A 23,890-nucleotide genomic window follows, 5' to 3' on the forward strand; every position below is an offset into this window, starting at 1 on the left:
AAGTTAAAAATCCTCAGACTAAAAAGGAACTAAATAGTCACTGTGTTCCTCTAATAATTTTCAGATGAAACACCCACTGCAGATTGAGATCAAAATGAGTTTTCCTTTAACAGGCATGCAAATGCAACTGCAGCAGCATGTCACATTTACATCCAAAATTAATTAGGCTTCATTAGCAACAAGCCTCTGGAAATTTTAATTTCCAGAGTGCCCTGGAGCAGCACATTTCAAATGGAATGTAGCGAGGCTTTGGATGCTGGAGGGGTGGCATCACATGCTGTCTTGAGACAATGTTGTTCTGCACCAGGTAGAAATTTTTCTAAAAAACACATGTAGTTTTTTTTAATCACTCTGGGAACATGAAGATAACACGTTTAAGGAAATGGTTTGTTTATGAAATACACCAATCCAGCAGGTAACCCCGGGCACAGCCTCTCTTGCTGTGGTTCCATGGGAAAGGTCCCAACTCATCCTTATCCATGTCCCTCTGGAAGAATCACATCTGCTCTGGTGCTTCAAAGCACTGACTCTAAGAGGCATCTGTGCATTCATCTTTTTGCTTGTTTTTATTAAAGTTATGCTCTCTTTATTTAAAAAAAAAAAAAAAAAAAAAAAAGGAAAGCAGGAGGTAAGCCTCTCAGTTATAGGAAGGAGTTACCCATGTAACTTCAGGGTAACCATTAAAACCCTGATGTTCAGACCTGTTCCTGAGCTCACCTACTTCCCTACCAGCCCTTTCTCCAGGGCTCTTTGCCACAAGCTCTTTGCTACTACTCAACCAAACCCGCCTGTGCTGGTTCTGCTCTTGTGTGCACAGCCCTCAATTCATTCCCTTGAACTTTCCACCACCATCAGCCCCAGGTTGGTCCCAGTGGCAAGGACAAGACCTGGTGTCTTCTCGGGTGGAGCAAGATGATGGTGTTGGGATGGGGTCCACAGCTCTGTTGTCCATCCGCCAGCACCTCAAAAGGAATCATTTTCTCTCTCACTGACTTATTTTTAGGCAGGAAGAACCTGAAGCTTGCGCAAATATTCAAGCACACGTCTCTCCTGAATTATTCAGTGTACTTTGCCTGTTTCTGGAGTTAATTCAAATGGAGGGCAGTCAATAGCAAGCTCTCACCTTCACTGTAGGGAGGAGGCAGCACACTGGCAGAGGGAGCGTTGAGCACCACCTGCCTTCTCCACCCCTCCGGCTCCCTGACCACAGCACCACATCTTAATGTAAGGAGACCAGTGTCCACGCAGCACTGGGGACTGACATGTCCTGGGCTGTTTGAGGCTGCACTGCCTGATTTCAGAAGATCCAGGGAGCCACCCAAACCATGAGCTGCTTCCCTCCTGAGAAGCATCACACCTCTTTTTTCCTCTGCTTTCTGCTACACTTGAAGGAGGCTTTTTCCAGTGTCAGATGCACATCCCTGTGTATCAAAAAGCCCAGATTAAGTGCAGCTCTCGTACTCTTAAGTCAATGAGGAGCTTGAGATTGGGACCCATGATCTGCAGTGCAGGTTTGCGCCACAGCCCTTTGGAGTGAACAGGGGTTGTTCCTCTGGCTCCAGCAGTATTTGGTCCCAGAGAGCCTGAACATTAGCCCAACATAAATGCATGATATGGTGTAGGAGTATATTAATCCACACATAGAATCATGGAATCATTTTGGTTAGAAAAGACCTTTTAGATCATTGAGTCCAACTGTTACCCCAGCCCTGGCACTGACCCATGTCCCTGAGAACCTCATCTCCACGTCTGTCGAACCCCTCCAGGAATGGTGACTCCACCACTGCCCTGAGCAGCCTGTTCCAATGCCCGACAGCCCTTTGGGGAAGAAATTGTTCCCCAGATCCAACCTCAACCTCCCCTGGCACAACTTGAGGCCATTTTCTCTGGTCGCTTGTTCCTTGGGAGCACAGCCTGACCCCCCCTGGCTCCAACCTCCTCTCATGCAGTTCAGACATCAGAAGGTCTCCCCTCAGCTCCTGTTCTCCAGGCTGAAGCCCCCAGGTCCCTCAGCCAGTCCCATCGCCCTTGTGCTCCATAGATCCATGGCCCTCTCCTGCTCCTCTGAAATGTTATGAAGAGCAAACTATGTACCGAGTTGCACAATCCTGACTTTATTATCTGCCTGGATACAGAAATGATAGCAATAACTTCGATACTCTACCACACTGAAACACTCAGTTCCTGATGAGTATTTTTGTCCCCAATCAGACATCAATTAAAGTCACAGTTTCCCTTTGTGAATCAAGCTACTGACAAAAAACACAGGGTTAGAAGATATCTTCAAAATGTGAGATACAGTCAGAAATAATTTATGCAGAAAGGAAGAATGATCTTGTCATCTTCTGTTCACACAGTACTCTTGGGGACTATGTTTTCCAGTAAAAGGCACATGGAATTGCTGTTACTGTTACTCAACAGCGTTTGCACAGAGTGGAAAAGGACCCTCACCTGACAACAGGAGTGAGAACACAAACCATAATCACGCACTCCACTGAGAACAGCTGGAGCAGGAATGTAGCTCCAAGACATCGATTGGATTTTACTTCAAGAAAGCAAAAATAACACCACAGTTGAGCTGAGCATATTTGTAAAGAGTGAATAGTGTTGAATTATTGTTTAGCTCACAAAATTTTGCAGGGAAGGTTCTCTAACTGAGCAGTTTCTGGAGCTGGCATGCCAAGAAGATGCTTCTGCATCCAAAGGAAAAATAACGCTGCATGGCTGAGCTGGTGACATTTCCAACCACACAAACAGACTTCAACACAATCTACATCAACTTGTTTTTTTCATTCTACTTTGTCCAGCATCTCCAGGTTCACATTCAGAAATTGCTTAACCTGACCTAAAACCAAGTTGCATTCTGGTACATGGAATATTTGCACATATCTGGACATTACAATTAGGCTACTTGATTCGTAAAGATGTTTAATGAAGAATGCCTGGATTACTGTTCAAGGCGAAGTGCTCTGCACTAGCCAGAGATGACTTGAACGAACAGTAATTAAAACACAATTTGATTCATATGGGGCACTGCTGGACTTGGAAACAACGACTGCATACTTGAAACTCCGTTGGGAAGGATTCTTTTTATTTTAGTACAATTAAGCCAAGGCTTTTTGATACTGAGGCTTCATGCTGAACAGTAACAGAAGTCACATTCTTAAAAGAAAAATGTGCTGGGGAAAGGCAACATGTTCACCTGGTTTCAAGGCTGAGTGCTTGCAGACAATGGATGTCTTTGATCCCGCGGTTGTCAGAAGCCGAGAGCGGCTGGCCAGCTTGCTCGAAGCAGAGACTTCGACCCTTAAAAGGCTCATTTGTGGACGAGAGCCAGGAGCAGAACAGCCGTTCCTGTCTGCAGCCTCGCAGCCCCGAGATGTTGCAGGAGCAGAACTGCTGCTCTTCTCATGCAAAATGTGGGTGGGAAGGCGACGGCCTCCAGATGGGAAAAGGGACTTTCCTGCTGAAACGGCCTGAGAACCACTGAGTTAGAACTAATCCATCTGGAATGACAGCTGAGACGTGTCACAAGGAAACTGCCTTGCCTTGGGATCAAACCCATAAATTAGAGAAAGTTTTATCAGAAAATTGATGGTCCTCAGAGACCGTATTTTTGAGCAGAAAGTGATGCGATGTATCATTGTATGCATGTTGTTTACATCTTGCTTTAATATGGTTCATGGGAGGAAGTGCTCCACTGCCAAAAAAGACTTGATAGTTTCATTGTTTGTATGTAGCAATATTTAGATATAGCAAACCCAATATTTATAACAAGTCTGTCCCATTACTGTATCAGTAGGAAGCTACAGGAAAAAGAGATGGACTCTATGTCCGCTGAGCTCGAGAGGGAGATAAAGGCTCCCAGTAAATCTGATGGCAGAGGTGTTGTTTTCAGGCACAGACGGCGCTGCAGTTCCTGTCCCATGCCAGAGCTCGAAGCTGTACTTGTAACAGGAAACGAGAATCACAAGCTGAAGCCAGAGGCAGATGTCATTTGAACAGGCTCTTTGCTCTCTCTCAGCAGAACGTGACATGTCCTGCAGCACACAGTGAGTAGCTTTGCTGCACGTCCCACCAAATAACCCAGGTTGGTCATTCACCCTCATACCTGACCCACAGTTTGGTAGATGAGGGACTTTATTCCTTGGACCTGGTCCATAACAAACCTTCTATCTGGCTCTGAGCACTTATTTCCCATAGGAAGGAAGAGAACTTTTTGGTTTTTAGTCCAAGTCAGCATCCTGACTGTACTCATCAGAGAACATCCAAAGCTGTCCTTGAGGCAGCAACGGGAGAACCTGGGTGCACATCCCACTCCTTCCAGCCCCAAACTCCACTGGTCACCTGCCTTTCACCCAGGAAAGAAGAGACATGTTCCCAGAGCACCTGCTGGCTCCTAAAACAACAGAAATAGCTACAAAGAGATCAAACCCAGCCCTGGACAGCCTGCAAGCTTACGAACGCTCACCCCCCCAAGATCCCACAGCCCCTCTCGTCTCCCGTCCATCCTGCAACCAAAATGTGGCATGGCACATGAGAGAGGAACGCTGGTGTCCAGGGATGGCCGCTGAACACACAGGCAGTGACCACCTCTGCTTTTTGGGGTGAGGGTACTCCTGCCCAGGTCAAGGGCTGCCTGCAGGCTTCAGAAAGAGGCAGAGAGGAAGCTGAGGGTTGACTCTGTTCAGATTTTAATCTATCTAGAACTTAAACTCTTGGTAGCAGGATGTCTTTTTTATCATTTGCAGAGTTTCTAGTACAATAGAGTCCTCCTCCAGAAACGGACTCAAGCAACTATCATAACACTAGTAATAATTTCCCCCCATTTAAATGACTCATGCTGGCAAAATGTTCCACCATGGCTGTACAGCATCAACCTCATCTGGGCCAACAGACATCGCCAGAAGCACAGTCTGGCAGAAACAGCTTCCAGTGAAGAAGACTGTAACAACAACATCAACCATGCAATTGCCATCTCAGAGCAGAGTGCTGGTTGAATTCGTCCCCATCCTCTCCCCAGAGCAGTGAGCGGCAGCCGGGCCTGCACAGGGAAGCACAGGGCAAGGCCCTGGACAGTCATGAACCATCTAGTCCAGAAGGAAGAGTTTTCTAAACACCGCAGGGTTAATGACCACACTTAGCGTGGTATCAAGAATAAACTGTGACCTCTGGCAACTGATGCATCAGCCTCCAGCATCCACAGGCTGAGGATCGTGTACTTCCTTGGGGGGAGGGGAGGTGCACTCATGGGAACAGGCACTGCACTAACATATCTGCACGTCTCCGCTTATTTTTATCTAAAAACCCCTCGGATCTCACACTCCTCAACACAGCCTGGCCCGCGGGGCCCCTCTGCTGTCGTGTCCCAGCACTGCAGGACACATAAACCCTCAGCTTTCCACCACCATTGAATTCACATGGCACAAAAAACAGCCAGCAGCTGCAACCAAGAGCAGGTTCCATGAAAACCTCCTCCTTTCTAGGTATTTCGATGACACTGCTAGAGAAACTACCCGGGAAATTTGCAGTTTCCCACTCACTGGGGCAAAGAAAACCCAAACAAACCCTGTACCAGCTGCATCAACAACCCACCTCATGGGCAAAATAACACATCCCACCATCTATTTCCAGATATTGAGACATACAGAAAATGAGTTAAGAGACCAATTAGCCAAGACTGACATTTTAAACTAGAATTATTTTTAAAAGCACCAAAAAAGGGCTTTGTTTTCTGAGTAGCTAGTCATTTCTGTCTGTGCTGGTACCAAGTATTACCCGTTGACCCACCCGTCCGCTCTTTAATACTTTGCCATGCTGCACAGAAATCTGCTTTCTGAACCATTTTTGAAGATTTCCAAAGCACAGCATTTCTAGAAGATCTTTCAAGGCAAAACACTCAACAGGCAAACTTTAAATAAAGCATATTTTATTCAAATAAAACCTTTGACTTCTATGCAAAGGGGTGCATTTTAAACAAGTACACTCCACTCCAGCAGGACACTGTGCTGTACATCCGTCAGTCCGCAGGGCCCCGTGAAGCTCAGATGGCTGCCATCCTTCAGTTATCACAGTACTGTACCTTTACAAGAGACAGCATCAGCACTGTGATAACTGAGCCAGGGCAGCCTGTCAGTCAGCGCAGCCCCTCCGCAACACCGCCCAGTCAGTGCGTCCTCCGTATCCGCATCCCCTTACGCATCCCAAAAAAATCCGTGTCACCCCAAGGGATGCCCAGCTGAAAGGTTCAGGAGAGTTTAACAGAAGCGAGATTTCAGTCCAGAAAATTATCCAGATGATTAGTGCTATCTTAATGACCATGGTGGCTTCTGCAGAGCGTTTAAGTAGTAGGTTCTTCTGGCCAAACACTGGATTTAACAGAGAAAAGGTAACTAACCACTCTACAGATACCACTAGAGAGAACAGGGCTACACCCCCTCTCCCTGTTAAATTTACCGGAGATAGAAAAAAGCATTTGGTTTATGCTACTCAAGTATTGAATGTCACGAAGCAGACAGTCAGTGGGCAGAATGGCAGAGAGCCAGGGCAGTTACCAGAGCTACGCTGGCGGCAGTGGAGGAGCAGGATCGCTCGCAGCCTGAGTATGAGGGCAGCACCACACCGTGACTGCGCCGCACGCTGCACCGAGCCCGCCGGGCGCTGGGGTTTTACGCACATAGCTGGGCTCCATCGGAGTTTGTCACACACGATTCCAGGGCTGGCTACGCCAGCCAATGGCTTGGAGGGGAGCAGCACTCAACGCAAGGGACGCAGCCTGAAGGTGCCTCAAGGATGCAGCTGGCATTTTTAGGTCATAGGATCCAAATGTGAAATAAACAACACTGCAAACTATTTAAATTATACACTTATATCAACATATATTTTACCCTCTTCCTTTTTTTTTTTTTCCTTAAAAACAGGCGTTGCTGAAAAGATCATGGAACTATTTCTACACCCCCCCCAACTTACCCTCTGATTAAGGGAATGAAATACACTGAGTTCTGAAGTTAATTTAAAAAACACAACAGTTTTACATTGTAAAAGTTAATGTGTTATTAAGTTTCTATAGAAAGTTAATTTATGATGTTGACAGACTTCACCAGTACAAGTTGCTCTCATGTTTCTACCATGAGGAAGCCGAAAACTCCAAAAGTGGTTTAACACTCCGACAAACTTACTTGGAAAACAGCATGTCCTGAGATGTTATGGAGACTGTTTTTAAAAGAGAAATACGTAACACTCAGCTGGATCCAGCTATTAAAATGGTGCCTTACAAGTTTTTAACTCAAGAGGGCAATGGAGAGACAAACATGAAATATCTGAGAAGCACGCAGTGTAAAAAAAAAATATTCGTACATTTTAAAACAAACTACAAACATAAATTACACAAAAAGGGGACATTCAACAGATTACGCAATACTGACGTAAGATGACTTAAACATATATCCCGAAACCTGCAGATTTACCACCATTTATAGATTAATCCTTAAAGAATGTGCTGTCGCTAGAAGAAAAAAATCCCACACAAAACACTTGGTAAAAAATATTAATAAATTCTGTGAACACAATGGTCACTTCTGAAAAAGAAGGAAACTGCTTAACTAATGAACCACTTGCTCTCACTTTGAGGCATTTTCACGCCACCATTACCATTCCAGTAGAAAAATTCTACAGATTTCAGTAGAGTGGCATCACTGTAGGATGGGGAATCCTACATTTCACAGGCTGTAGCGATGAGTGAAGAATTGCTGGTTTCTAATTCAAGTATGCCTTGACCCCCGTTTAAAGATTTTATTCCGTGCCCCAACGATTACTGTTACGCTATTTAAAGGGAGCAGACCCAACCACAGAGGTGAACACCCCCTTCCCGGCACCCTCTGGCACAAATACTGAGTTACACACGTATCCTAAGGGCTGATGCCATTTTCTCCAGAGAGGATCTAGCTCTTACTCCAGCGCAAATATGATTTGTTTCTTCGCATCTAACACACACACCCCGATTTTTGCTTTGCTTCAGTCAGACTAAAGATACAATGATGCAAAAAGACGAAGTGGGCTCCCTATTATCATCTGAAGAACCCCCTTTTTAGGCAAAACCCACATTTGTTTTGCAGTATAACACACGTTTTTTGCTCATGGTATTACTAAGGTATTGCCGATTTCCATACACTTTTTAAAAGCCCTAGTTTCCAACGCTTGCTGCCAGTTCTTGCATTTAGAAGCCTTTTACATGTGTCTGGCTGGTTTTTAAACTCCTCTTCCACCTCCTGCCCCTTTGGGGCTGGTGATTCTACATATTTTTCACTTGGTTTCCTACGAACCGTGGCTCCTTTAGCATCGCACGGCCGGGATCCCCGCTGTGCCCTGCCCACAGCCCATCCCTAAGCACAGCACAAGATCTTTCCAGCCCCACTCCCTGTCTATGGAGAAACCTGGCGGGGCGCACAGGGAGCAAACCTGATCTCCATCTCGGTTAGTGCGGTATAAACAAAAAACCTAGAGAGGAAAGAAAACAAACAGCAAGTTATGAGGATCCAACAGCGCGATGAGCAATTACACGGGTGCGATATGGGGACAGAGCGGGTGTGTGAGGGGGGACGGGCCCCCGGCCCCACTGCTGCTCCCTCCCTACTTTCCCCCGCGGTTCGTTACCTGAGCCCGGGGGCGGGCGCGCCAGGAGCCACCGCCGGCCAACGGTCCGCTCAGAGCCTGCCCGCCCCCCTCAAGGATGGAGCCACCCGGGGAAGGGCCCCGCTCCCCCCGCCGGGCCCCGCCCGCCTCCACACCGCCCGGAAAATAATAGTGCGCAACGGGGGAGCGCCGCGCCCCGGCCCCGCCGCCCGCCCGCCCGCCCCGCGGCTCCGCGCTCCCCCCTCCTCCCGCCGGCGGGCGGCGAGGGGCCGGGCCGGACCGGACTGGACCCACCTGCGGGCGCGGCGGCCGGAGGGGCCGGGGGCGACATGACGCAGCACGGGCGGGCGGCGTGAGGGCCGCCATCTTGCCGTGTTTATGGCAGCGCCGCGCGGCCATGTGACGGGCGCTTCCGGGGGCGGGGGGACACGCACACGGGGACGCGCCGCGGGGACGCGGGCGTGGGCGCTCGGGGACGCACGCACGGGTGGAATCGCGCTCTTGCACGGCAGCGGGCGCGCACGCACCCGTGGGGCTGCAGCCCGCGGGGAGTCCCGGGAGGGGTCTCGTTGGTGGCGCGGGGTCACGCGTGCACTCACACGGCGGTGTTCCCGGTCCTGCCGCCACCAGCGTCGAGCCGCCCGTGAAGATGGCAGGCTGTGCGTGTGCACACTGCGTTTGCACGCGGCGCACTGACAGCTCGGCGGTGGTTTTTGCACGCTGTGTATGTACAGGTGGTGCATTTTCCAGACTGCATTTGCACGTTGTGCATTAATGAGTTGTGCGAGTTTTTTTCAGACTGCATTTGCACGCCGTATATTTGCAGATTGTGCGTCTTCTTGCACGCTGTGCACTTACAGGTTGTGCACTTAACAGAAGGCATTTGCGCGCTGTGCATTTACAGGTTGTGCACTTAACAGAAGGCATTTGCGCGCTGTGCATTTACAGGTTGTGCATTCTTTTCAGACTGCTTTCGCACAGCATTTCTCAGACTGCATTTGTGCGTTAGCAGGCTGGCTGTTTCCAAGCTGCACGTCTCCAGACTGCGTCTGCACACGGTGCCTTTGCAGCCTGTGCGTTCCCTGCCTCTGTGTTCCCTGCTTCTGTGCTCGCAGCTGCGGCCGCAGCCCCCTGTGAGCTCCCGGACTCTGTGCGAGCACAGCTATGGGCGCTTGGGTTCACCACACCCCCCTCGCACCCAGCGTGGTGGCCGTGCGGGACGTGCACCGGCCGCCCAAAGTGCTGCCGGTACCTCCGGCTCTTTCTGTACGACCCTCAGCCCGGCCTCCGGGCCCCCCCGCCGCGTCCCCTCCCCCGTCGGCGACCCCGGGGGCCGGGCAGAGTCGCCCCGTGCGGCGGGGGCCCCGTCGGGCTGCGGGACTACAAGTCCCAGGGTGCCGCGGCCCGAGGGGGCGGGCGGCGCTGCCTGCCGGTGCCCCCCCCCTCCTCGCCCTGCTGATGTGTACGGACCGCGGCGGCGGCTCGGCGGGCGGCGGGGGGGTCGGGGCGGGTTGGCGTGTTGTCCTGCCCCTCAGAGCCCCGGACCGGGCTCCGGCTGCCGGTCATGGCCTCTAAGCTGCTGCGGGCGGTGGTGCTGGGACCCCCTGGCTCGGGCAAGGGGACGGTGTGCGAGAGGATCGCCCGCAGTTTCGGGCTCCAGCATCTTTCCAGCGGCCAGTTCTTGCGGGAGAACCTCCGCGGCGGCGGCGGTGAGTGCCCGGGGGCTGCCCCATCGTGGGGGACGGCGAGGACCGCGGGCGGGGGGGGTCTCCAGCCCCGGGCATCTTCGACGGGGCGGCGATGGGGATGGGATGGAGATGGAGATGGGGATGGGATGGGATGGGTGCCACAGGTTGTTTTATTTCCATGGGTTTATCTCTTGCCCTCCCTCCAGCCTGGGCTCACGGAGCTGCCTGGTAAAAGCGGGTCCGATGCCACAATGTGTTTAGTAGTTTCATCGCAGTGTCAAGTGGGTACGGTACAAATAACCCACCTGCTCGGGCACCGATGGTTAAAGACAGCATCCATGGGCGCAGGTCGTGTGTTATTAATAACTTCATCCTGCTTTAGGTGGTTGTACAGGAACGGGGTGAAAACTGCGAAGCAGTGAATGGCAGATGGCTGAAATGCTGGTGCGTGCTGTGCCTGCGCGACACCCACGGTGGGAGGGATGGATTGGAGAACGTGCGTTCGTCCATGGGGGAAAACCCCGCTGGGAAAATTGCTGCGGGTCATGGGGTGCTGAGCTTGGGTGCTGTGATGTGCCGTGCCAGCCTCTGCAGCACAGCCCGTGGGGTTCTATGGGGTGCCAGTGCATGTCCCCTGCTCCTTATGAAATTCTCTTCCAGAAAGTAGGGAGGTGGGTGCAGCACCCACCCTGCGCAGGTCACCCCCCCCGAGACTCAGCTCTTTAGGGGTTGCAGCAGCTCTTTGCTTCTGCCCGTCCAGTGTTCAACATCCAGGTCCAAAGCCCTTGGGAGATTGAATGGTCTTTGCTGTATTTGCATCCCGTGCAGCTGCTGAGATGCTCCCTGGCCCCAAGGAGGCTTGGGAGCGGGTGTCCTGCACCCCGGCTTGCGTTCAGGTCCCTCCGCAGCTGCCATTAGGCAATCCCAGTGTTATTTCTTTTTCCAGCAACTCCTCTGCTAACGTGTGAAAGACCAACCCAGAGGGGAAGCTGACTCACTGGGCAGAACGGTAAAACGGCATTGATACAAAACAAGCCAAGAAAACCCAGAAGCAATTTCCCTTTTTAGAGATGTAACAAAAAGAGGAGGGAAAAAAAAGGGGAGGGAGATAAAAGTTTTGGAGAGCTGTGTGCTCTGCGAGGGGCATTGCGTACGTCCCTGCACTGGTCACTAGTTTAAAAATATCCAGATTTCCTTTTATAAATAAGAAGGACAATAATATTTCCTTTGGAGGGAGGCTCAAATTTAGGAAAATTCCGATGACTGCTTTGGCTGAGTGACAAAAGACCTGGGTGAAAAGGGAGCAGAGGTGCAGCATGTGGGAGCGGGGCAGCATGGTGAGACTGTGTGGCCACCCGGGAGCTTGCATGATCAAGCTCTAAATGAGTGTCTTTCCTGAATATCATATTTTGGTTCATACTCCTGCTGTAGAACTTCTCTGGGGACACTGGAGAAGAAAGAAGGGGCTGTAAACAGAGTTAGCTGAAGGTGTTTCCCAGAGCACATCGGCTAAATTCATTTTCCCAAAGGAAACAACACTGAGAAACGTGGGTAGAATTACTCAGAAGTAAATCAGCCTTAGTTTGGTACATCTGGCATGAAATTCTGGTCCCACCTTTGACTCAGCCTCTGGTTACAGCTCTCAGTAAGCTGCAGCTATTTGCTTTTTCTTTCTTTTTTTTCCTTTTTGCTTTGGGCAAGCTATAACATGACAGCGCTGCGGTGTGCCAGCTCCGGGGGAGACCAGGTGCAAGTAAGAGTCTCCTCCTGCGTTTATCATCTGCACCGCTGCCTTTGCATTTTAGGGGAGCTGGCACCCTTCAATATTAAAAGCTGCATTACAGAATCCTTGTCCCAAAGGGACCCGTACGTCCAGCGTTTATAGAGTAATCCGAGCGAAGCAGCTGAACACCCGGCTGCTGCTGGGTTGTTTGAAGTCTCGCTACAGCGACCCTCTGAGTACATCCGCCACCGGACATCTGTCTGTTAATTAGTGTTCTGCTTAGTGAGTAGCTGTTCTGCTGTAAGAAAGGGCCTTTTTCAGATCTTGGAAAAACTTAGAAACTGCTTTTGGTGCCAGGCAGGGGTGCTGGAGTGTGGTGAGCACTTTCTCTGGCCAGTACTTGCCCCGGTACCCAGCTGGTTGTCTCTGGCGTTGGCAGCATCCCAGGGTCTTAGCAGGACTCAGTAGTTAATTTGCAATACAACTTAATTTATTTTCCCTGTTGCTTTGGCTGAGGGTCAGAATTTGGGGCCACATCAGGCTCCGGCTTCCCAAAGTGATGTCCTACCAGCAGGAATGGGGTGGGAGCGACAGCCTTGGATGCAGTATCTGCATCGGGAAAGAGGTCTCAGGGTCCCAAAACCGGGGTGACATCTGGCCTCAGCTAGTCAGGGTTGTTGCAGTTTAACTGCGCTGGTGCACATGTGGTCGGTGCCCTGTTAACCTCCACCTCTCCGTTAACTCCAGATTGTGTTGCTGTAGCCTAAACAAAAAAAGTCATGTTTTGCCGTGAGGCAGAAAGTCCAGGGTCTGGAGGCCGAGCTCCGTGTTTGGGAACAGCCTCTCCAGCCCATCCTTCCTTGTCCTGGGTAGCTGGTTTGTTACTCGTGGCCTTGGTGGGTGGGAGATGTCCGTGGTGTTGCTGTGATAAGGGTGATGCCTGCAGGTCAGGGTCTCATCCGGGGAAGCCACAGAGAGTCTGAAGTCCCGTGCCTTGAAGGGTTGATTAAACCCGCGCTCATTAGATAAATGGGACTCCACCACTGCCGTGGGCAGCCTGTTCCAATGCCCGACAGCCCTTTCTGGGAAGTAATTTTTCCTAATATCCAATCTAACTCTCCCCTGGCGCAACTTGAGGCCTTTTTCTCTTGTCCTGTCACTACCTGGGAGTCAAGAGGACGGACCAGACTCTGTTCAGTCTTGCCCAATGCCAGGGTGAGGGGCAGCGGGCACAGACTGAAACACAGGAGAGTCCATCTGAACATGAAGAGAAACTTCTTTGCTGGGAGGTGCCAGAGCCTGGACCAGGCTGCCCAGAGCAGGTGTGGAGTCTCCTTCTCTGGAGACATTCAAACCCCTCTGGACCGACCCTGTGTGATCTGCTCTGGGTGAACCTGCTTTAGCAGGGGTTGGACTGGGGGATCTCCAGAGGTTCCTCCAACCCCGACCATTCTGTCATTCTGCGCTGCAGAACCCTGGGCCTCAGCTCAACCTACAGTTTGTATTTCCAGATTTCACAACCGCAGCTCGGTGTATTTTTGGTTTGCAGCACCAGGCCTGGCTCCAGCAGCCCTGCCGAGCAGCAGCCGGTCCCTCGGATGCCCAGCTCTCGTCGGGATGGCAGCAGGACCTTCTGTGCAGCTCCAGCCCCCACAGCCAGCAGGCTTTGCCCCAGGAGCAGCTCTGCCCTGCCAGCCAGCACCTTCCCTGCAACCCTGGGGCAATCTGCATGCCATATGAATAAATATTAAAAAAATGTAGGCGGATGCAATAATATTTATGCTTTAGCAGGTCTCCATGCTGGTTGCATAAGGCGTCACGTATTATCGCCATCCCCACGTCCTTTGCTTCCCCAAGCAGGAGAGCTGCCAGCAGCACTGGCGACGTACGGGCAGCAACAAAAAACGTGTTGTTAAAAACAGGTATTTTCTGCTCTCGGTGCTTGGCAGCCACCACAGCTCCCAGCAAAGAGCTGCCCAGCGGGGTGAGCTGAAATGCCTTTATGGAGCAGAGGGAGGGGGACACAGTTCCTGTCCCCGCAGTGACTCAGCCCCACACCGGTGACTTGGCACCTGCTGCCAGCCCCGTTTTGGGGACAGGTTTCCAAGCGGGGAATGTGGCTTGGCCAGCAGCCCCAGCCTGCCGTCCTCTGCAAATCATTTCAGGAGCCTGCGAGGTTTCCTGAGCACACCCCGGCCCCATGTGCCATGCAGGCTGTATCAGATTCCTCCATTAGACCAGATGAACTCTCTCTAGGAACTGTACATCTTGCAAAAACACCCCTCCTGCAGCTCAGGAATTCAGCCTGTGGGCAGGTGCACGTGCCTGCCCGCTTTGACATCTCGCTGCAAGCTGGAAAACCAGAGCCTGCCCCTAAATGCAAGATCCTGTAGCATTTTTGAGAGAGGACTCGTACTTTCGGAGGGCTGAAATGTGCTGTCCTCACCAGAAACTGATCGCGAAATTGTTCGTTTCTGGTGACAAATCCTATTTCAGGTGCTGTGGGAAGAGAGCAGAAGAGGTGTTGTTGGGGTCCTGGTCCAAGAGGAAAGAGGCCAGACCTCTTCTAGTGGCAGGATCAGGGCTTGTCACTCATCATGGCAAAGAATATTTGCATTTTCCAAACAGTTTCTTTGTGTCTTTGAGTGGCTAAAAGAAAATTTCAGGCAAACAGTAATGGAAGAAGCAACTGAATTTATTGCATCTCTCCTTGAAGTAATATCTGTTTTATCCCAGCTGCAATAAAAATATAAGCAGAATTAACCCTTACAACTTTGACTGCTGGCAGCAGCTGCCTGGGTGGTGCCATGAAGGTGGATCCACACACAGTGGTACCTGTGCAGAAACCACCACTGGCTTCTCCTACCATGCTGTCGGCTCCAGCTGAGCGACGCGAGGTATTTACCTTGCAGTGACACTGCAAGTATGTTCTCAAGGGTTTGATCTTGGAAATAGTTGTATTATCTGAGAGTATCTTGATTTGAGCCTCTGAAGTCTTAAAGCTCTTTGGGTAGGAAGCTGTCTTCTGCTTTCAGCAACGATTTAACAAATGCTTGGAGGTTTGGGTTTTGCATGAGCTCGCTGGCAATGCCTGTTTACTGCCACGTTTTGCGTGTGAAATGGTGAATTTGCACCCCTTCATATAGTTTATAAACGATGACACCAGCTTCTCCTGATGATGGCTGTACATGGAAGCTTTGTGCCTATGAGCCAATGCTGCCAGATCTGCAAGGATTGCTTAAGTGCATCAGTTGTCTTCATGGCTTTACTGGAAACCTCCTGTGAGGCACCAGAATTTGCCACTGTGGCTCAGTGTGTATGGGAACAGGGATTATTGGCATCCTGTATCTGTGTGGATGTTGGCAGCATCCCTTGCACCTGGTTCAGTGTCTGTGACATTTGATATCCATGCTAGAGTCACCTGTAACTGCACCGGTGCCATGTCCAAAACCAAAGAGGCTCTGTGCATGGCACATGGTGTGCGTGTCCGGTTGGCACAGCCGGGTTCCTGCTCTTGGGTGTTTCGGGCTTTTCCATTTCTACAGCACCAAAAGGACCATGTGGCCCCTGGCTATCAGAAGCAGCAGATACAAGCAGAGGGATGCTGCCAAAAACCTCCTGGAGGAGCAATTTGGGAGAATGGGCAGAATTTGAGGGGGAGCGATATTTTTGAAGCAGAAATGTCATGCTCTTTTTTTTTTTTTTTCTTCTCTTGAACAGAAGTTGGTGTCTTGGCAAAGCAGTACATCGAGCGAGGCCTTCTGGTGCCAGACCACGTCATCACGCGTGTGATGATGACAGAGCTGGAGAAGCGGCGGGACCAGCACTGGCTGCTTGACGGTGAGTGCGCTGCTGGCATCCCCTCTGGATGGGAAAATCCCAGCCCCTTTTAAAACATTATTTTGCTGCTAATGGTTTGGCAGCACCAGGAGAGAGAAAAACCAGAAGGTGCCTTTGCTGGCTGTGGGGGCAGAGGCAGGAGCCGACCTGCTGGCAGAGATTTCTGCTTGCGGATATTTCTTCCCCCTTGGCACGTGTCCAGGAAAGCGAAAGGCAAAGGCAGGGCAAGGAGATGGGTGTTCTGTACAGCAAAGCCAGTGAGCAGAGTGGGGCTGGAGGCCAGCCAAGAAAACCCTCTCACCACCTCGCTCTGTAGAGCCCCAAAGCCGCCAGAGGTGCGGGTGGAGAGGACGCTGAGAGCAAACCAGGAAGGTGAGTGGTGAGAGGAGCAGCGGAGGGCGGGCAGGAGCTCCTGCAGCCCTTGGTGGTGACACGGCTGCCAGCAGCCCTGGGACATTGCTGCTGGAGGCCTGGGACCTGGCAAGTGTTGATGGTGGCTCTAGAAATCACTTTGGGGCTTGGTTTTGGGGATGGGATAGGGCTCAGCAGGTTGTGTTTACGTGCAGTGTTGGGCACAGGCAAGTGTGACACATGGGGATGAGTGGCCATCCCTTGCCAACCTGCTGCAGCTCTTTGAAAGAGTCAGCGAATATGAAGATAAGACTGAGCCAGTTGATTGATAACAGATTTGGGCTTTTGGAGAGCTCTCGGGGTCCTCACAGGGAAAATACACAATAGTTTACAACTAATATAAGTTCATGGTCTAGTGCCATGGACTGGAGGATGGTAGAGCCAGGTTTCTTCTCCATAGGGCCTTGAGTGTCCCCAGAGGAGGGGTGGCTTGTGCTGGGGCTTGGGGTCCAGCCAAGCTCTTCTCATCCCAGTGGGCACCAAGGATCTGGCAGTGTTGGCACCAAAGGGTCCAGCAGTGTTACCTCACTGGGCTCACAGGGTGGATGTCAGGTACCTCAAGCCCTGTAGGTTCAGGCTGCCTTGAAGATGCCCATGAATCCTCACTGTTAAAATTTCATTATTCTTACTACAATGCCGCTTAATCAGGAAACATAATGATTAATATATTACAGCAACAAGCACTGCCTAAACAAGTACAAATTTTGTTGTATTAAAAACTCTGGTGTTTCAGTGCATCGATGGGGGTTTGCACCCACACGCTCAGATTCGTGTTCTTGCAGCTCAAGATGTTGATTTATCATGGTGTGACCCTTGGCCAGCTCCTGTTGCATCACAGTTTTGCATCTGGTCGTGCCACAAGAGTGAAATAATTCTGGCCGTGGGCTGGGAACGAGGATTTTGGGAACCACCTGCTTCATGTGCTGACTTTTGCTTATACCAAGATATTTGAGGAACGGGCTGCCCCCAAAGCTAGAATCGGAATGCAGGTGGCAGCGATGCTGGCAGCCCTGCACTGTCACCTTCCTCCTCCTTATTTTTTGGGGGAATTAATCTGGTGGCATGAGTGGTGGCTGCAGTCAGACCTCCACTCCAGCAGTATTGTGATGAGGACCATATTTGTTTCAATTTGATAACTTAAATAACAGACTGGCTTTGCTTGGTAAGACAGACTAAATGTATTGGGCTGGTATCCTGACAGGCTCTTTGCTGATAGTGTTCTGCTTGGGAAAAGTCTCAGAGGGCTTTATGGAGGTGAAAAACAGGTTACAAAAATGGGAGAAGGGTGTTGTCAGCAGAGAAAGCTGGAGAGGCGACCAGCTCAGAGTCAGCCCTGGTTGTGGTCCAGCAGCAGAGCAGATGCTCCCAACCCCTCGCTGATTTTTCCAAACTAAAGGCATCGCCTGGTGCCTTTGGAGGATGGTGGTTTCAGAGAGCTGGTGGTGGCTGTACAAATCATTTTATCGCAGCATCCTTGGTGTTCTCCCTGTAAACCAGAGGTGTGTCATTCATCTGTGCACAGCGTTCTGTTTCCTTCAGACTGCTGTGTAATTCCAGCATTTATCCCCATTTTGTCATTGCCTCCAGCCCCTGTGCAGGGACACCAGCCCTGCACCGGACACAACTTTGCAGGAACACACGAATCCACAACAACCCATGTGTTGTATTTCAGGAGTTGGGGCTGTAGGAGCTATTTTTTATTGCAGCCATATGGTGGATCCCTGTCTTTCACGCTGCTGGTGCTATAGCAAGAAGTCGTGGTGGTTTTGCAGCTCCAGGGCTGCGGAGTGGGTGGTTTTGGCTCCATCACCACCACTTTCCTGCCTCTCCTGACAGCCCCTTGCTATTGCGGTACCTGCACAGGTTTCCCACGGACACTGGGACAAGCCGAGGCGCTGGACAGGATCTGCGAGCTGGACCTGGTGATCAGTTTGAACATCCCCTTCGAGACGTTGAAGGATCGTCTGAGCGCCCGCTGGATCCACCCGGGCAGCGGGAGGGTGTACAACATGGACTTCAACCCACCCCAGGTCCAGGTAAGAGCCCGTGGCATCGCGGTGGTGGCAGCTGGGGACGATGCACAAAAGGAAAAGATCAGAGAAGCTTTTCTCTGTGTGAGCTGACACCACAAAAAAGCATTGGGGAAGAAATCCCAGGCAGCAAGCGCTGAGCACCCAGAGGGCTTTTCTCTTGGGAGACAGCCTGAAGTAGCTGTGCAAAATGTCATTAGGAAAGATGGGGTTTATGTTAAACACTTAGGATGGTCATAGAATCATTTTGGTTTGGGAAAGACCCTCAAGGTCACCAAGTCCAACCATTAACCCACCCCTGGCACTACCCCATGTCCCCAAGAACCTCATCTCTGCGTCTGTTCAGCCCCTCCAGGGATGGTGACTCCACCACTGCCCTGGGCAGCCTGTTCCAATGCACGACAGCCCTTTGGGAAAGAAATTGTTCCCAGGATCCAACCTCAACCTCCCCTGGCACAACTTGAGGCCGTTTCCTCTTGTTCTATCACTTTTTACTTGGGAGAAGAGATATGGATCAGGATGATCGATAGATGTGGAGCAGGATGGGGCATTTGGCAGTGGTGGGTGCTGGGGGTGGTGGCCGCATCCCTGTGATGGTATTTGCCATCCCACAGGGCGTTGATGACCTGACGGGCGAGCCGCTGGTCCAGCGTGAGGACGACAAACCCGAGGCTGTCGCTGCCAGGCTCCGAAAATACAAAGACGCTGCAAAGCCAGTAATAGAGTTATACAAGTGAGTTGAACCATGCGAATAAACCACTATGTGCCCATAATTACAGGCACAAGTGCTGTTTCCACTGGCTGGTCCTGACAGCCTGGGGGGCTCTGGCACGGCCCCCACTCAGCAGCACAAAGTGCAGCCCTTCATTGCAGCCAAGCCTGTTTGGAGGGAGGAAGCCAATGCAAAGACATTCCCAGCTCCTATTTGTCTTGCTGGGCTCCACAAAGGGTTTTGCTGGTGCTGGTGATGGGAGAGATTTTTTGGCTGCAGTAGGTGGTGCAAATCCCTTTGCCGCCCTGGCTCCACTGTGCACGGTAGAAAACCTATTTTGTTTTATTTACAGAGGTGCTGCCCGTCAGTGCTACCAAACTCCAGCACAAGAGATGGAGAAGCTCCAAGATGCCTGTCATGGGGTGGGGGCAGAATTAGGGGCCTTATTTTCCTGCTCACTTAAGCACAAGAATAAATCCTGCTGATTTACATCTATGAAGTGCTTTAGAAAGCAAGCAGTCTTTAGGGTGACGGGGGTGAGCTGTTCTCCTGGGTAGTGAGATTTTTCGTGGTTATCTGGGTTTGGTTCATCCATGTGTTGGGCTCCTCCCAGCGAATGCTGCGGATGGGGGCAGCTGCTGCTCATCCCCTTTATCCTGCTTTTCTCACCCAAAAAAGCCTTTGGTGTGCTTCCAGCCTGGCTGGGCTGTCCCCTGCCCATGACCCCTGTCCCCAGAAGGGGCTGGCACTGACTTCTACCCCATCTCTCCCCCAGGAGCAGGGGCATCCTTCACTCCTTCTCAGGGACAGAGACGAACAAGATCTGGCCGTACGTCTACACGCTGCTTTCAAGCAAGATCCCTCCTGTTCTCTCGGACGATGAGAACTAAACACCTTGTGACAAGGACCAAGAGTTAATTCCATCATGGATTGGGTTTCCCTGTGCTGTGCTGGGGCTGTGCTCAGATTAGGTGATCGTGCGGTATCTAAAGTCCCTTCCCTGGGTGAACTGGGTGACATTGGTGTTTACATGGTAATAACCGGTATCAGCGTGAAAAGATCTTTGCTGATAAGGTCGTCTGCTAGAATAAGGATGTTTTTTCCTCTTTTGAGGCTATAAAGAATTCTTGCCTATGGTCCAAGTACACACAGATCAGTGATGCAAACCTGGGCAATGATTGTACTGGGCTTACTCAGCTTGACCTGATGTCCCTGCCACCCCTGTACCCACCCCAGTCTCTGAGCCTGTAATGTGCCATCCCGTTGCTCCACAGGACCGTTTCCCGCAGAGTACTCTATGTTGTTGGTTTTTAAAATATAAATTATTTTCTATTAAATTTATTTCTCACAGAAATGAGGCTTTAAAAAGCAAGACTTAGCCCAGTGGGAATTGGTGAGCAACATGGAAAACATTTACACTATGAAGCTCAGAAATGTGAATATCACATTTCCAGCATTAATACACACAAAAGAAGGAAAACATTGGAGGTAAAACCCACAGTTGTGCTTTTTCCATAGAGAGATATGAAACCTCTGTTATAAAAAGTTGCTGTACTGTCTAGTTTTCATGAGATGCTGTGACACTCAGCAGGATCTGTGCTGGGGAGGAGTTGCACTCTTTTGGGGTTACCTTGTTTATAGCTTTTAATACCACAAGATACAGATTAGAGTTTCTCCCAAAGATTAATGTGTGCTTCAGTTTTGGGGAGAAAACAAGTTGTTCCATCTTCTGTGCTGCCTTTGTCCCTGAGGTCCCCTGGATATGGGATGTTCTCCAAGCGGTACCCACTGCAGCATCCCCAACAGATGCAGCTCCCTCCCCATGAACCCTCAGAGAGACAAGAGCCTTCCCTTCCCCAGAACATGTGCAGGGGCTGCCGAGGGCCATATCCAGGCATTTCCCCCAGATTTACAGCATCACCTGAGTGTGCTGCTCCTCCTCACAGGAGCTTTGCAGCTGGGTGGAGCAGCTGCTCTCAACTGGAAGTGCCGCAAACCTCTTTGGTGGCAAGATGCAGGACTTAAGCAATGGGGATGTTCTTTTCATCTCCTCGAGTTGCCTTATTTTATAGAATATATATTTAAGGAAAAAAAAAAGAAAAGGCAAGATGTGAATTTTTAAAGGTTTAACAAAAATAAAGTGCTGAATTTTCACATCAACTTTTGGGAACTCTGCAGGAAGCTGCTGGCATTGGCAGAGCCTGCTGCCGTCTGCCGGGGCGGCTCGGTGGGGAGGCAGGAAACCTGTTGCTCCCCTACACCCCTTTGATTCATTAGAGCAGCCTGGGCAGGTTTCTGTTGCTGAAATGTCACTGGTTTTTATTTTTGCTTGGAGAGCGGCCCTGCAGCAGGGGAGGGGGAGCCAACTGGCTTTTTTGGGGTGTGCAAAACTTCAGCACATCCCTGGGAGTCTGTTATCCCCGCTGAGCCCCCTGTGTCCTCCTGCTCTCCAAGGATCTTTGCTCTCTTGGTCAGAGGCAGCTTTGCCCTGGTGCTCTCCTAAAAAGAGCCAGAAGTCATCGGGCATCTGCCAAGCGGGATCTCTGCCCATGTTCTGCCTGCTCGCTGCCTGCCTGCAGCCCGTGACAGCGATGCTGCAGAGGATGCTCTGCGTCTCACTCAGATGGGAATTTCTCATGTGGGAACAGGGAGAACATCAGGTTTCACCACTGTCCCTGTGGATCTTTCCATCCCCCCGGAGCTCCCAGGATAGGACGACGCAAATCTTCCACCCTGCAACAAAGTCCTATTTAAGAAAGATTTTTCAATTTTTCTCATAACCCTCAGATGAAGGTCTGGGCCATTTTTAAATACAAGTCTAGAAATAGCCAAAATGTGGGTGCTGTTTTCTTCCTAATAGTGTTGGGCAGGAGGAGAGGAAATGGTGGGGGGTGTTTTTTAGGCTATACAAGCAGCCTGACTGCGGCGGGTGGTTCTGCTGGGGCCGAGTGCCGGGCAGGGAGGCTGCTCCCTGCTTTCCCTCGCCTGATTCTTGTGTCTCATCCTTCCCTCCTGCAAAACGCCTCCTGTGGAGCGGTTTGCCCCAAGCAGCGCCCAGCGGCAGGTCAGGGCATGCAGATGCCTTTGCCCCAGGAGAGCTGCCCAAGCACTTGTTTTAAAGGCTTTGAGCTCCATCATAGATGTAGAAATCCCGTGACTGTGCATGCGTCGAGCCCTCGGGATCGATTTTTCTACAAGAGTTGTCATACGGTGCATTTTCATAGACCAAATACCGGCAGGGATGAGCTCTCAGAGCGATACATGTCCCTTGCCGTTCCTCCCCGCCGCGCTCCCCTTTGGTATTTTACTGTGAATCTCACACCTTTTGTAAAGCGACAGCAATTTTGTACCGACCCGAGATACTGTGTGATGGGAGGAGGGTCCTCCGCGCACGGGGCATCCCTGCCGTGTCATGTTGAGCTTTTTTTCCTGGAGTTTCTTCCCGGTGAATCGCTGCAGCTGTGTTACTGCTCAAATGATGTAAATAAATCTTTTTTCTCTTGCTTATCCCTGTGTTGGCAGTGTCTGTGTGAATTATACCCCATTGCTGCTCGAAACAGGGCTCTGCATGAGGCTGTGGTTATTTCTGACCTGGGTTTCTTTGTAGGAGCCTAGGAGGAGGAGAAGTGGGGTAGAAAAGGAGGCAGAGCATTCCCACTTGAACATGAGAAAAAATCCCTCCGTAAAGGGGGTCCCCCAGGTTTTGGGCTTGGCTTGGGTACAATACTGCTGTTTGGGTCCTGTCTTACAGCCAACTCCTTTATTAGATACAATCCAAAATATCTGTTAAAAAGCCAGTTCTGACTGTACAGATGAAGCCAGGGGCTCCTGCCCTCCTCTCCTTGTTGCATGTAAAGTGGTTTTTATTTTCCTATTGAATTTCTCTCAATAAAATTAATGGCGAGCATGAGGCACAGCAAGACTCTGGCTATTGCCTACACCCCGTGGGATCCCTCACACGTATTTTGGTGAAGAGAATGAAAAACCATGAACTGAAGTGCCTCTGCTCGTCACCACCAGATTGTAGATCCATTAATTTTTTGCTTTTTTCTTTAATTCCCAAAAAGCAGCTCAGGGCCCTGTTTGGAGTAAGCAGAGACTCAGAAATTATTAGGAGAAGCAAAAAAAGAGTGATAAGCAGCAAAATGTCTGCCCAGGAGGTGAGAAGCAGAGACACGGCCGAGGGTCACATCCATGGGCAAGGGAGCTGACTCCGTTGAGGGGGATTGCGGGTGATGCTGGAGTTCGGGGTCCCAGCAATCCAGGGACAGACAAGGGCTGTATTGTCTACGTGCAGCTCCATCGGAGGGTGCAACGGCAGATAAATATTAATATGAGGAGGAAAAAGAGCTGCGTAAGCTGGAAAAATGAACTCAGTCTAAAAACAAAAGTTTGGAGATCAAAAGGCAGCGGAATCCATGAGGACTGCCAAAATCAAGCTGAGACCAAAGCCTTGGCTTCCCCCGGGTGCCGTCAGGGGAGCCGGGGTGGCACAAGGGTCAGTGTCCCTGTCCCTGCAGCCTGACCACATGCTGAGGTACCCGTGGTCACCCCAAACTGGGGTCCCCCAGCTGCAGGGGACATGCACCCAAAGCTGGCACAGCCGGGAACATGAACAAACTGCCCCGGCAGCCACAAGGCAGCATGTCCCTGCGGGGCTGCTCGATATTCTGAATTTCAAAACAGCACCAAAAGAATTAAAATGCCCACCTTTATATTATATATATATATACTGTGCAATATCAATCCCTTCAAGTAAAGCTTGTAGTATGTTATTCTTTATTTGCTTTCAGTGCTCCACGCTGCTTATTTACAGCGTGGTTATTTTAACTTATCCTCTTGCATCTCCGGGGAC

General features: G+C 50.7%; 1 protein-coding gene across 1 annotated transcript; it reads left to right on the top strand.

The window, feature by feature from the left end:
- The first annotated feature begins 9,971 nt into the window (after positions 1-9,971).
- AK4 (adenylate kinase 4) lies at positions 9,972-22,464 on the top strand. The gene is made up of 5 exons (XM_080348912.1): positions 9,972-10,340; positions 15,763-15,882; positions 18,157-18,329; positions 18,938-19,056; positions 19,811-22,464. The coding sequence occupies exons 1-5, from the start codon at positions 10,196-10,198 to the stop codon at positions 19,923-19,925; spliced, it is 672 nt and encodes a 223-aa protein (XP_080205038.1). The 5' UTR covers positions 9,972-10,195; the 3' UTR covers positions 19,926-22,464.
- Positions 22,465-23,890: the final 1,426 nt, after the last annotated feature.

Source organism: Nesoenas mayeri (genome assembly GCF_963082525.1).
Source record: "Nesoenas mayeri genome assembly, chromosome: 8".
In the NCBI taxonomy this organism is placed as follows: domain Eukaryota; kingdom Metazoa; phylum Chordata; class Aves; order Columbiformes; family Columbidae; genus Nesoenas; species Nesoenas mayeri.

Bases quoted from the DNA above. Each gene is read 5' to 3' on its own strand.
- AK4 (XM_080348912.1), top strand. From the start codon at position 10,196: ATGGCCTCTAAGCTGCTGCGGGCGGTGGTGCTGGGACCCCCTGGCTCG. The intron at 10,341-15,762 runs GTGAGTGCCCGG...TCTCTTGAACAG, and splicing joins GAACCTCCGCGGCGGCGGCG to AAGTTGGTGTCTTGGCAAAG. The intron at 19,057-19,810 runs GTGAGTTGAACC...TCTCTCCCCCAG, and splicing joins CCAGTAATAGAGTTATACAA to GAGCAGGGGCATCCTTCACT.